The sequence below is a fragment of the Salvelinus alpinus genome, chromosome 5 (assembly GCF_045679555.1).
Source record: "Salvelinus alpinus chromosome 5, SLU_Salpinus.1, whole genome shotgun sequence".
NCBI classification, from domain to species: Eukaryota; Metazoa; Chordata; class Actinopteri; order Salmoniformes; family Salmonidae; genus Salvelinus; species Salvelinus alpinus.
This window is the reverse complement of record NC_092090.1, coordinates 50,763,637-50,776,267: the sequence shown is the minus strand read 5'-3', so window position 1 is coordinate 50,776,267 and position 12,631 is coordinate 50,763,637. Positions and strand designations below refer to the sequence as shown.

Sequence of the window (12,631 nt, the reverse complement as noted above, 5' to 3'; positions counted from 1 at the left end):
AAGCAAAGAGGCACTGAGTTTGAAGGTAGGCCTTGAAATACATCCTCAGGTACACCTCCAATTGACTCAAATGATGTCAATTAGCCTATCAGAAGATCCTAAAGCCATGACATAATTTTCTGCAATTTTCCAAGCTATTTAAAGTCACAGTCAACTTAGTGTATGTAAACTTCTGACCCACTGGAATTGTGATACAGTGAATTATAAGTGAAATAATCTGTCTGTAAACATGCACAAAGTAGATGTCCTAACCGACCTGCCAAAACTAGTTTGTTAACAAGACATTTGTGGAGTGGGTTAAAAACAAGTTTTAATGACTCCAACCTAAGTGTATGTAAACTTACGACTTCAAATGTATTTGGCTAAGGTGTATGTTAACTTCCTACTTCAACTGTATATACTAGGCGGTGTCAGAGACTGTTCCCTCTGCTACCGCACGGCAAGCGGTACCGGAGTCTAGGACCAAAAGGCTCCTTAACAGCTTCAACCCCCAAGCCATATGACTGCTGAACAATTAATCAAATGGCCACACAGATTATTCACAATGACACTTTGTTTTTACACTGTTGCTACTCGCTGTTTATAATCTACGCATAGTCACTTTACAAATTACCTCGACTATCCTGTACCCCCACACATTGACTCGGTACCGGTAACCCCTGTGTATAGCCTTGTTATTGTTATGTAGTTTTGTTGTGTTACTTTTATTTATTTTTTAATGTCACTTAAGTTTTTTTTGTAAATATTTTCTTAACTCCATTTCTTGAACTGCATTGTTGGTTAAGGGCTTGTAAATATGCATTTCACTGTATCCGGCGCATGTGGCAAATAATATTTGATTTGATTTTGATTTGAAATCTTCTTTTTCAACTTGTTTTCTTTCAGGGACTAAACAGGGCAATTGATGCTTTGGCAGGACAAATCCCTCTTTCCCGATTGGTGTGGAGGTAAGAATTTGTATCATTATCTGTTAATTTTTTTGTTGAAATTCAGCTAGCTGTTTTTTGCTCCATTTAGGCTTGCTTGCTAGCTAGCCAGCCAAGAAATGTGTTGTGCAGGGTGCTGAGATCTAAGCAGGGCAGGAGACTGCAGACCTGCAGATGGGGCAGCTAACTTTTGGCCTAGCATCGCAGGGGGCTCTAAGCCTGGCAGGCTAGGATGCTGCGTACCCAATAAGGAGGGGGTCTGCGGTCCATGCAGGGCAGGATATATTAGACATACTTGAGGGTCATGACATACTTGGCTTACTGGGAAGGCAGGGAACTCTAAACATGACCCTACTTGAAAGGAGGGGAACTCTGACCCTACCCGGGAAGGAAGGGAACTGTAACCCTACCTGGAAGGATGGGAACTCTAAACCTACCATGGAGGCAGGATAAACTGGACCTACTTGAGGGGCAGGACACTCAAAGCCTGGACACTTTACACCTGCCAGGTAGGCCCAAAACTGTAACTGTAACCCTACCGGGAAGGAAGGTAAGGTGCAACCCCTATGAAATTGACAAAAAATGAATGGCATCTTATTGGCATTGGGCCAACCATATACACATTCGCAAATACCACTCAATTGGGCGGAAGTTGGTCAAAAACATATAGCAAATGGAACATGTCAGATGCTCGGTGTTATAAACCAAAAATCAAAGGGGGCGAGCGCACTCCACCGTAGGACTTCATATGTAAAATGGTCTGAAAGTCAGGTCTCAAGTGTGAAATCTAAAAAATAAATCAAAATGTTAAAACCTCGTAAAACGTGTGTTTTGGACCGTTTTACATTTATTTAGAATTTTTTGGTCAATTATACATATGTAGGAACTGCATGGACATAGATTTCTCTTATTTTATGCGAGTTTGTCATAAAGCCTATGTTTTGTCCATTTGCCATATATGATCAAAGGAAGTCGGGTTCTGATCCCAAAAGTCACAGAACTATGTCCAAATGGCATTGGAAATGTCCAAATGGCATATATAAGTTGTAGCAGACCAGGGGGTTGTGTCAAAACGTTTACACAGATCAGACACGGACAGAGTAGGATTAGCTCAGTTTCAAAGGTGATTATTAAACTAATAGTTAAAAAGAAAAGGTCTCCCCCATGAGACCCTCTCTGGGATACCGTCTTCTGGGCTCCGGGTCTTGCCGTATCCTGTGGGGATCAAGAACTGAACTCCCTCCTGTTATGTCTGGAACCGTCCCCAACTATACAGGAGTCCTTTCTTCCCCTTGTCTCTCCCCTGTGTGCTGCCCTTCTGGCAGCTTTATGGAACTCGTACAGCTGGTGAGCAATCAGCCCTTGATTACTCACCAACCCCAATCAGCTCCAATTCGTCTTGGCCGAAGAGCCCGTCGAGACCTGGCACGTCCAGCACAGGGAGCCATCACCTCGTGATGTATACTCTGTCTGTCACCAGGCCTTGATGAGTCTCCCCCTGGTGGTTGACCTGCTGTATGCCACAAAGTATTGAAAGTACTAAATCATGATGTTATGTCCATTTGCCATATATGATCATAGGAAGTCAGGTTCCTAGCACAAAAGTAACAGAACCTTGTCCAAATGGCATATGAAATGTCCAAATGGCTTATATAAGTATTGAAAGTACTAAATCAGAATTTTATGTCCATTTGCCATATATGATCATAGGAAGTTGGCTTCCAAACCCAAAAGTCAGTGAACCATGTGCAAATGGCATATATCCTGCCCTACAAAAAGTGTTGGGACACTGTAAAGTCCATGGAGAATAAAAGCACCTCCCAGCTGCCCACTACACTGAGGATAGTAAACACTGTCATCACTGATAAAGCTATGATAATCGATCATTTCAATAAAATTTCTCTACGGCTGGCCGTGTTTTCCACCTGGCAACCTTTCTTTCGTATTGTCTGAGATCCCCAAAGATTGGAAAGCTGCCGTGGTCTTCCCCCTCTTCAAAGGGGGATACAATCTAGACCCAAACTGTTATAGACCTATATCCATCCTGCCCTGCCTTTCTAAAGTCTTCGAAAGCCAAGTTAACAAACAGATCACTGACCATTTTAAATCCCACCGTCCCTTCTCCACTATGCAATCTGGTTTCCGAGCTGGTTATGGGTGCACCTCAGCCACGCTCAAGGTCCTAAACGATATCATAACCGCCATCGATAAAAGACAGTACTGCGCAGGCGTCTTCATCGACCTGGTCAAGGCTTTCTACTCTGTCAATCACCGCATTCTTATCGGCAGACTCAATAGCCTTGGCTTCTCAAATGACTGCCTCGCCTGGTTCACCAACTACTTCTCAGATAGAGATCAGTGTGTCAAATCGGAGGGCCTGTTGGCCAGACCTCTGGCAGTCTCTATGGGGGTGCCATATGGTTCAATTCTTGAGCCGACTCTTTTCGCTGTATATATCAATGATGTCACACTTGCTGCTGGTGATTCTCTGATCCACCTCTAAGCAGACACCATTCTGTATACATCTGGCCCTTCTTTGGACACTGTGCTAACAAACCTCCAAACGAGCTTTAACTTCTTAGCGCTAGGGGTCAGATATATATATATATTTTTTAAATAACGTGCCCAACGTAAACAGACATTTTCTCTGGCCCAGATCGTAGAATATGCATATAATTTACAGATTAGGATAGAAAACACTCCAAAGTTTCCAAAACTGTCAAAATATTGTCTGTGAGTATAACAATACTTATTCTGCAAGCGAAAACCTGAGAAAATGTAACAAGGAAGTGATATAAAATAAAATAAATCTGTGTTCCCTGGCCCCTCTAACCTCCATTTAAAGGGGTATCAACCAGATTCCTTTTCCAATGGCTTCCTCAGGCTGTGACCAGGCTTTAGACATAGTTTCAGGCTTTTATTTAGAAAAATAAACGTTTTTTCAAAAGTAGTCAGGTGTCCTCTGAATATTTCCTGCGCGCGAGAGAGGGGCACCCCATTTTCCTTTTGTCTCTTAATGAATAGGTTATGGTCCGGGTGAAATATTATCGATTATGTTTGTTAAAAACAACCTGAGGATTGATTATAAAAAACATTTGACATGTTCCTACGACCATTACGGATACTTTTTGGAATTTGTCGAACGGAACACCGCTTTGATTTTCTGAACATAATGCGCAATCCAAATGGCGTTTTTTGGTGATAAAAGTAATATTTATCGAACAAAAATAACATTTGTTGTGTAACTGGGAGTCTCGTGAGTGGAAACATCCGAAGATTATCAAAGGTAAGCAATTCATTTTATTGCTTTTCTGACTTTCGTGACCATGCTAATTTTGGGATAGCTGTTGTAGCATTGAAAGCTACACTCACAAAAGCTTGGATTTCTTTCGCTGTAAAATATATTTTCAAAATCTGACACGATAGGTGGATTGACAACAAGCTAAGCTGTGTTTTGGTATATTTCACTTTTGATTGCATGATTCTAAATATTTGTAATAATATATTTGCATTTGGCGCCCTGCAATTCTAGCGGTTGTTTAGGAAAGGGATCCCGTAAAAGGGATCCGTAGCGCAGAGAAGTTAATGCCATACAACACTCCTTCCGTGGCCTCCAACTTCTTTTAAATGCTAGTTAAACTAAGTGAACTTTTGCTCTTGCTCTTTTGCTCTTCAACCTGATCGCTGCCCGCACCCTCCCGCCCGACTAGCATCACTGCTCTGGGCGGTTCTGACTTAGAATATGTGGACAACTACAAATACCTAGGTGTATGGTTAGACTGTAAACTCTCCTTCCAGACTCACATTAAGCATTTCCAATCCAAAATTAAATATATTATCGGCTTTCTATTTCGCACAAAGCCTCCTTCACTCTGGCTGCCAAACATACACTCGTAAAATTGACTATCCTACCGATCCTTGTAATTTACAAAGTAGCCTCCAACACTCTACTCAGCAAATTGGATGTAGTCTATCACAGTGCCTTCCATTTTGTCACCAAAGCCCCATATACTATCCACCACTGTGACCTGTATGCTCTCGTTGGCTGGCCCTCACTACATATTCGTCGCCAAACCCACTGGCTCCAGGTCATCTATAAGTATATGCTAGGTAAAGCCCCGCCTTATCTCAGCTCACTGGTCACCATAGCAACACCCACCGGTATCACCCGCTCCAGCAGGTATATTTCACTGGTCATCCCCAAAGCCAACAATTACTTTGGCCGCCTTTCCTTCCAGTTCTCTGCTGCCAGTGACTGGAATGAATTGCAAAAATCACTGAAGCTGGAGTCTTATATCTCCCTCTCTAACTTTAAGCATCAGCTCTCAGCTTGCCAATCGCTGTACCTGTACACAGCAAATCTATAAAAAGCACACCCAACTACCTCATCCTCATATGGTAACTTATCCTCTTGCTCTTTTGCACCCCAGTATCTCTACTTGCACATCATCATCTGCACATCTATCACTCCAGTGTTAATGCTAACTTGTATTTTTTCGCCTCTATGGCCTATTTATTGCCTTACCTCCCTACTTTTCTACATTTGCACACACTGTACATGGATTTTTCAATTGTGTTATTGACTGTGCGTTTGTTTATGTGTAACTCTGTGTTGTGGATTTTGTCTCACTGCTTTGCTTTATCTTGCCCAGGTCACAGTTGTAAATGAGAACTTGTTCTCAATTGGCCTACCCGGTTAAATAAAGGTGAAATAAAAATTTAAAAAATAATGTCGAGATGGCCTATATTCTGACTAAATTATATATATATCACTATGTTAAGCCCTGAATCAATCAATAAGGTATTTTTGTCTTGTTTGATCATAGGAAGTCATAGAAAGTCAGAATTTCTCGTTGGTGTTGATTCAACATGTCAATTTCATAATGGGAAGTCCTTATGGATATGTATTGGCAATGGACACTGTCAACTTGCAGAAGAGCATGTTCACACTGACAATATAGCAAATGTGTAATGGACACTGTCCAATAGGAATATATTTGCAATGGACAATGTCCAACTGCAGTTTAACATGTTAAGACTGGCAATGTATTATTTATATCGGACACTGTCCATTAGCAATACATTTCAATGGGCATTTACCATCACGAATTGGACATGCTCTAATATATTGCTGAAATTCCCAATTGACTTGCTCATTGAACTCGGGATGGCCGAGCAGTGATAGTGGTGCCTCTCCATCGCTCGTTGGTGTTGATTTCAGCCTGTCCATTTGGTGATGTTAATAACCACTTCTGGTTACTCCAGGAAGCTTAAAATCAACACAGGTAATCCTTATAGCGGCCTGATGGATTGTCATTGAAGATGATTGATATGGCAATCATAATCCACATAGGCATCAGGTTGAAGTTATGGCAGCAGGCAATGTATTCCTATGGGGAGAGATGTCAATGTCTACTGTTAGAATAAATACTCCCTGTTTTTACTGTTAAGGGTTAATTCAACATGGTCAATGGTAGGCTTGCACAGACCAGGAGGACCTTAGGAACGTTCCTGGGATTGAATTGTGTTTCTAGCCGCAACGGTTCTGCCGCTGTCACCCAAAACCACCTCAAATGTAGGTCAGGCTTAATTTTGGGCCTACTTTTTTCACCCTTGCTGCGGTGCTAAAAGAGTTGTAGGCCATTGCTTCAAATCCTATTGCTTTTAACTTCAATATGCTCTTTAAATAAATAAGACCTACATCACTTTTAACATCACATTGCTCAACACTAGTAGGACTACGGTAGGCCTACAGTATATCGAAAAATATAACATGACTCTCCACCAATAATTGCATATAGAGGATTGGAGGATTCTAAATTCAAACCAAAAGCCGCCTCATGAGTCTCCCGGTGGCAGCCGGCACGGGTATCGAACCTGCATCTGTTTGCACTGCGGGAGCTCCCATCCACTCCGGAGCCCCCATCCACAAAGTATCAAAATACAGAGAGGTGTTGGTAAAGGTATATTGTCCTGCTAATAGCCCATAATGGGCAATTATAATACTGTACATGGTGTCCCGGTCAGGATAACCAAAACATGTATTTATTTAAGACTATCAGAAAGAATGTTGGTACTTATTTATTTTGATCCAAAGCCATGAATGAATGAGTCACTCAGCTTTATGTAGGTGCCAGCTATATGACTGTGCCATCAACTTGATAATATATAATAAGACTTTTTGTGGTATTATTTGTTTTGTCTTTTCTGGTGGATTAAACTGAAATTGCAACCAATCACGGCCGGTTGTGATACAGCCAACCTAACTTAGAAATACATTTGATGATAGAATTCTCCCCGTACACTCCTTCTAGGCAAGTCTATTGTCCAGCTACCTGCTAATAGTCATAATGGCACAGTACAACGTGACCGTGTGTGTTTGAAAGAGTATTTAGTGAAAATTATATCCTGGTGATGGTTTTTATGTGGGGCTCAAATGAGAGGGAACTTTCCAGGGTGACACAGAGGCTTTAAACTTGTGTTGACAGAGGTACTGGGAAACCATCTATGGTGATGCTGAGGTTGTACTGTTTGGAGAGGTTGGATTTGGAGCCGATGAGCATGACCTCTGTCTTGTTGCTGTTAAGTTTTAGGAGGTTCATTCTCATCCAGCTCTGGATGTCTTGAAGGCAGCTGATGAGGGAGGTAGGAGGGAGGGGAGTGGTGGGTTTGTTGGGAGATGTCATCTGGGTGTCATCTGCATTGCAGTGGAAGTGAACTTTGATGTTGCATCTTTCCCAGGGGTAGGTCACGCACCCTGATCTGTGATTTTTCAGTTGCACAAACTGTTGACGGTCAGTGAGGTAGGGGGAAAACCAGGAGAGTGCAACACCCATAACACCAACTAGACGTTTCATGAGGAGTGGGTAGGAGATGGTATGAAACTCTGCATTCAGGTCGAGGAAGATGAGGATGAATAGCAGCCCTGAGTCAGCTGCATGGAGGGAGCTGTTACTGATTTTGAACAGGGCTGTTTCAGTGTTGTGTTTGGAGCGGAAAACAGACTGGAATGGTTCGTGAAGGTTATGTAGCTGAGTGGCCACAACCCAATCCAGTATTTTGGAGAGGAAGGGAAGGTTTAAGATGGATGGAAGTTGTTCAGGAATTTATCGCAGGGAAGGTTCTGCAGGGAAGTTGTCAGGAGGCTGAAGTAGGAAGTTCACTATGGAGAAGTGGACTTTTGGGTTGTTTTTACCAGTGTTGATGATGTCGGAGTAATAGGATGTTCTTGCAGCTGAGATGGCGTTCTTATATTTTAACAGGTGATCTGTGTATGCTTGAGAGTGAACTACTCAACCAGTCTACTTGTACAAATGCTCGGGACGCCGTGCACTGGCTTTTAACAGGCATAGCTCCGGGGTGTACCAGGGAGCAGTGTGAGTGAAGGAGACTGAGTGGGTTTTGAGGGGAGCGAATGGCACCGGAGGAGATGGATGGCAATTTACGGGCTCCAAACCAATTGTGCTATTGCGTATGTTTTTTCGCGTTATTTGTAACTTATTTTGTACATAATGTTTCTGCCACCTCCTCTTATGACCGAAAAGAGCTTCTGGATATCAGGACAGCGATTACTCACCTCGAACAGGACAAATATTTTTTTCCTTAACGAGTAGTACGCAAAGGATTTACTTCAGACACTGGACAAGGCCCAAATCTCTGTCATTCGCATGAAGAAGAGACAGAGATATCGGGGACATGGGTCGGGGTGACTTGGGAAATCCTGGAAATCCGCTTCTACCATCAGTCCTATTAACCAACGTGCAATCATTAGATAATAAACTGGATGAGCTCTGATCAAGACTATCCTACCAACGGGACATTACAAACTGTAATATATTATGTTTCACCGAGTCGTGGCTGAACGACAACATGGATAACATACAGCTGGCTGGGTTTTCTGTGCATCAGCAAGATAGAACACCTGCCTCGGGTAAGACAAGGGGTGGCGGTCTGTGTCTATTTGTAAATAACAACTGGTGCACAAAATCTAATATTAAGGAAGTCTCAAGGTTTTACTCGCCTGAGGTAGAGTATCTCATGATAAGCTGCAGACCACACTATTTACCAAGAAAGTTTTCATCTATATTTTTTGTAGCTGTCTATTTACCACCACAAACTGATGCGGGCACTAAGACCGCACTCAACGAGCTGTGTAAGTCCATAAGCAAACAAGAAAATGCTCATCAAGAGTCAATGCTCCTAATGGCCAGGGACTTTAATGCAAGGAAACTTAAATCCATTTTACCTAATTTCTACCAGCATGGTACATGTGCAACCTGAGGGAAAACACTCTAGACCACCTTTACTCCACACAAAGAGACACGTACAAGGCTCTCCCTGCCTTCCATTTGGCAAATTTGACCATAACTCTATCTTCCTGATTCCTGCTTACGAGCCAAAACTAAAGCAGGAAGTACCAGTGACTCGCTCAATGACGCAGATGCTAAGCTACATGAGTGTTTTGCTAGCACAGACTGGAATAAGTTCTGGGATTGTTCTGATGGCATTGAGCAGTACACCACATCAGTCACTGGCTTCATCAATAAGTGCATCGATGATGTCGTCCCCACAGTGACCGTACGCACAAACCCTAACCAGAACAGATTACAGGCAAAATCCGCACTGAGCTAAAGTGTAGAGCTGCCGCGTTTCAAGGAGCGGAACTCTAACCCGGACGCTTATAAGAAATTGCGCTATACCCTCCAATTAACCATCAAACAGGCAGAGTGTCAATACAGGAATAAGATTCAATACAGGACTAAGCCTACACCGGCTCCGATGCTTGTCGGATGTGGCAAGGCTTGCAACTATTACGGACTACAAAGGGAAGCACAGCCTGGAGCTGCCCAGTGATACGAGCCTACCAGACGAGCTGAATTACTTCTGTGCTTGCTTCGAGGCAAGCAGCACTGAAGCATGCAAGAGAGCACGAGATGTTCCGGACGACTGTGTGATCACGCTCTTTGTAGCGGATGTGAGTAAGACCTTTAAACAGGTCTACATTCACAAGGCTGCATGGCCAGACCGATTACAAGGACGTGTAATCCGAGCATGCACTGACCAACTGGCAAGTGTCTTCACTGACATTTTCAACCTGTCCCTGACTGAGTCTGTAATACCAACATGTTTCAAGCAGACCACCATAGTCACTGTACCCAAGAACACCAAGGTAACCTGCCTAAATGACTAAAGACCCATAGCACTCGCGCCTGTAGCCATGAAGTGCTTTGAAAGGCTGGTCATGGCTCACATCAACACCATTATCCCAGAAATCCTAGACCCACTCCAATTTCAATTCCACCCCTACAGATCCACAGATGACGCAATATCTATTGCACTACACACTTCCCTTTCCCACCTGGACAAAAGAAACACCTACGTGAGAATGCTATTCATTGACTGCAGCTCAGCTAAAAACCCTGGGACTAAACACCCCCCTTTGCAACTGGATCCTGGACTTCCTGACGTGCCGCACTCAGGTGGTAAGGGTAGGTAACAACACATCTGCCACAATGATGCTCAACACGGAGGCCCCTCAGGGGTGCGTGCTAAGTCTCCTCCTGTACTACCTGTTCCCACATGACTGCATGGCCAAGTACGACTCCAACAACATAATTCATTTTGCCAACGATACAACAGTAGTAGTCCTGATCACCGACACCGAGGAGACCTGGCCGTGTGGTGCCAGGATACCAACCTCTCCCTCAACGTGATCAAGACAAAGGAGATGATCGTGGACTACAGGAAAATGAGGATCGAGCACGCCACCATTCTCATCGACGGGCCAGAAGGCGAGCAGGTTGAGAGGTTCAAGTTCCTTGGTGTCCACATAGCCAACAAACTATTATGGTTCAAACACATGAAGAGAGTCGTGAAGAGCGCACAACAATGCCTATTCCCCCTCAGGAGACTGAAAATATTTGGCATGGGTTCGAGACAGCAGGTGCGGTAGAGAGAGTCGAAACAGCAGGACCGTGACAAGGTAGCACGTCCGGTGAACAGGTCAGGGTTCCATAGCTGCAAGCAGAACAGTTGAAACTGGAGCAGCAGCACGACCAGGTCGACTTGGGACAGCAAGGAGTCATCAGGTCAGGTAGTCCTGAGGCATGGTCCCAGGGCTCAGGTCCTCCGGGAGGTAAGGGAAGACCCCCATGAAATGGACAAAAATGAATGGCCATTGGGCGATACACAATTTCAAATACCAATCAAATGGACAGCAGTTCATCCAAACCATATTGCAAGTGGAACATGGCAAATGCCATTTGTCAAACCCCAAAATTCCCAAAGATGGCGAGTTCGCTCCACTGTAGATTTTCATATGGCAAATGGTCACTAAGTCAAGACCCAAGGAAAAATCTAAAAAATATTTCAAAAATTCATCACCCTCTAAAAACAAAAGTGCTTTCTGGACCTTTTTTCAAATATTATATATTTTTGTGTCAATTATACATATATAATAACCGTATGATCCTACATTTGTCTTATTTTATTGAGTTTGTCCATAAGGGCTATGTTGAGTCCATTTGTCATATATAATCATAGGAAGTCGGCTTCCGAACCCTAAAGTCAGTGAACCATGTCTAAATGGCATAACAAATGTCCAAATGGCATTTATACTGACCAAATGATATGTTAATGTCACTATGTTAATCCCTGAATCAACCTAGAAGGTCTATTTGTCATGTTTGATCATAGTAAGTATTAGGAAGTAAGAATTTGATGCAATGAGAGAAGTTGGATGTTTTGAAACACGTCCAAAATGACCAGGGGCACCCCCTATTAGTTGGGCACGAGTGGGGGGTGCTCCCTACCCGGCCATGGATCCCTTGCACCCCCCTAAAGGCATTAAAAGCCATCAAAAAAAATGTGCAATGTCTTACAATGGGCATTTACCATCATGAATTTCACATTCTCTAATATACCGCAGAAATGCGCAATTGACTGGCCCGTTGAACTCGGGATGGCCGGGCAGTGATAGTGGTTCCTCTCCATCGCTCGTTGGTGTTGATTTCAGCATGTCAATTTGTTGATGGTTTATCATTTAAGTTTCAGAGCTCTAGGTCTGACGGTTCTTTGATAGTTCAAACGCAGGTAACTATTGCAGGCTCTGTAGGCCTGTAAGCCCAACACTGTGTTACTCCATCCTGGCTATGTGTGTGTGTGAATTTTTCCAGGACATCTGACGGGAGAAATGCCTGATTTACAGTTCATGAGGGTTGCCTAATCACACATATAAAGTTTTGGAAAGATGTGACCTTTCGTCTTCAAAGTCTTTTCCGTTTAGGAGAAATGGCCATGTCACTTTTGTGATGTTTTGTCCATTTGCAATAAGCAGTCGGTCGCCATCTGGTGGAATTTTCTGGAACAGCAGAAAAATTACCTAAAATGTAATAAAACGGAAACCAAACGGACTTTCCGGAAGATCTGGCCCTGGGGCACGACCTGAGGCCGTTGGACTATTTTAAAAACATTTGCGGACGTCTAGTAAGGGACCGTACATTTGCAATATGGAGATCCTCATCAATCATACGGGTAATGCCATCGGCGTCCCTTATGTAGGGGAGTTAGAGGGAGAGAGAGAGAATTAGAGGGAGCATACTTAAATTCACACAAGACACCGGATAAGACAGGAGTAATACTCCAGACATAACAGACTGACCCTAGCCTCCCGACACAAACTATTGCAGCATAAATACTGGAGGCTG

General features: G+C 43.3%; 1 protein-coding gene across 3 annotated transcripts in view; it reads left to right on the top strand.

Annotated features, from left to right (window-relative positions):
- The window catches only part of LOC139576299 (C-Jun-amino-terminal kinase-interacting protein 1-like), a 118,203-nt gene that overhangs the window by 30,479 nt on the left and 75,093 nt on the right, over positions 1 to 12,631 (top strand). For 2 of the 3 annotated variants that reach the window (XM_071402243.1, XM_071402245.1), the window contains exon 2: positions 886 to 947. The exons of the other annotated variant lie outside the window; for it this stretch is intronic. In XM_071402243.1, the coding sequence (XP_071258344.1) occupies positions 886 to 947 (62 nt within the window). The remainder of the gene's footprint in view (positions 1 to 885; positions 948 to 12,631) is intronic. 3 annotated transcript variants of the gene reach the window in all.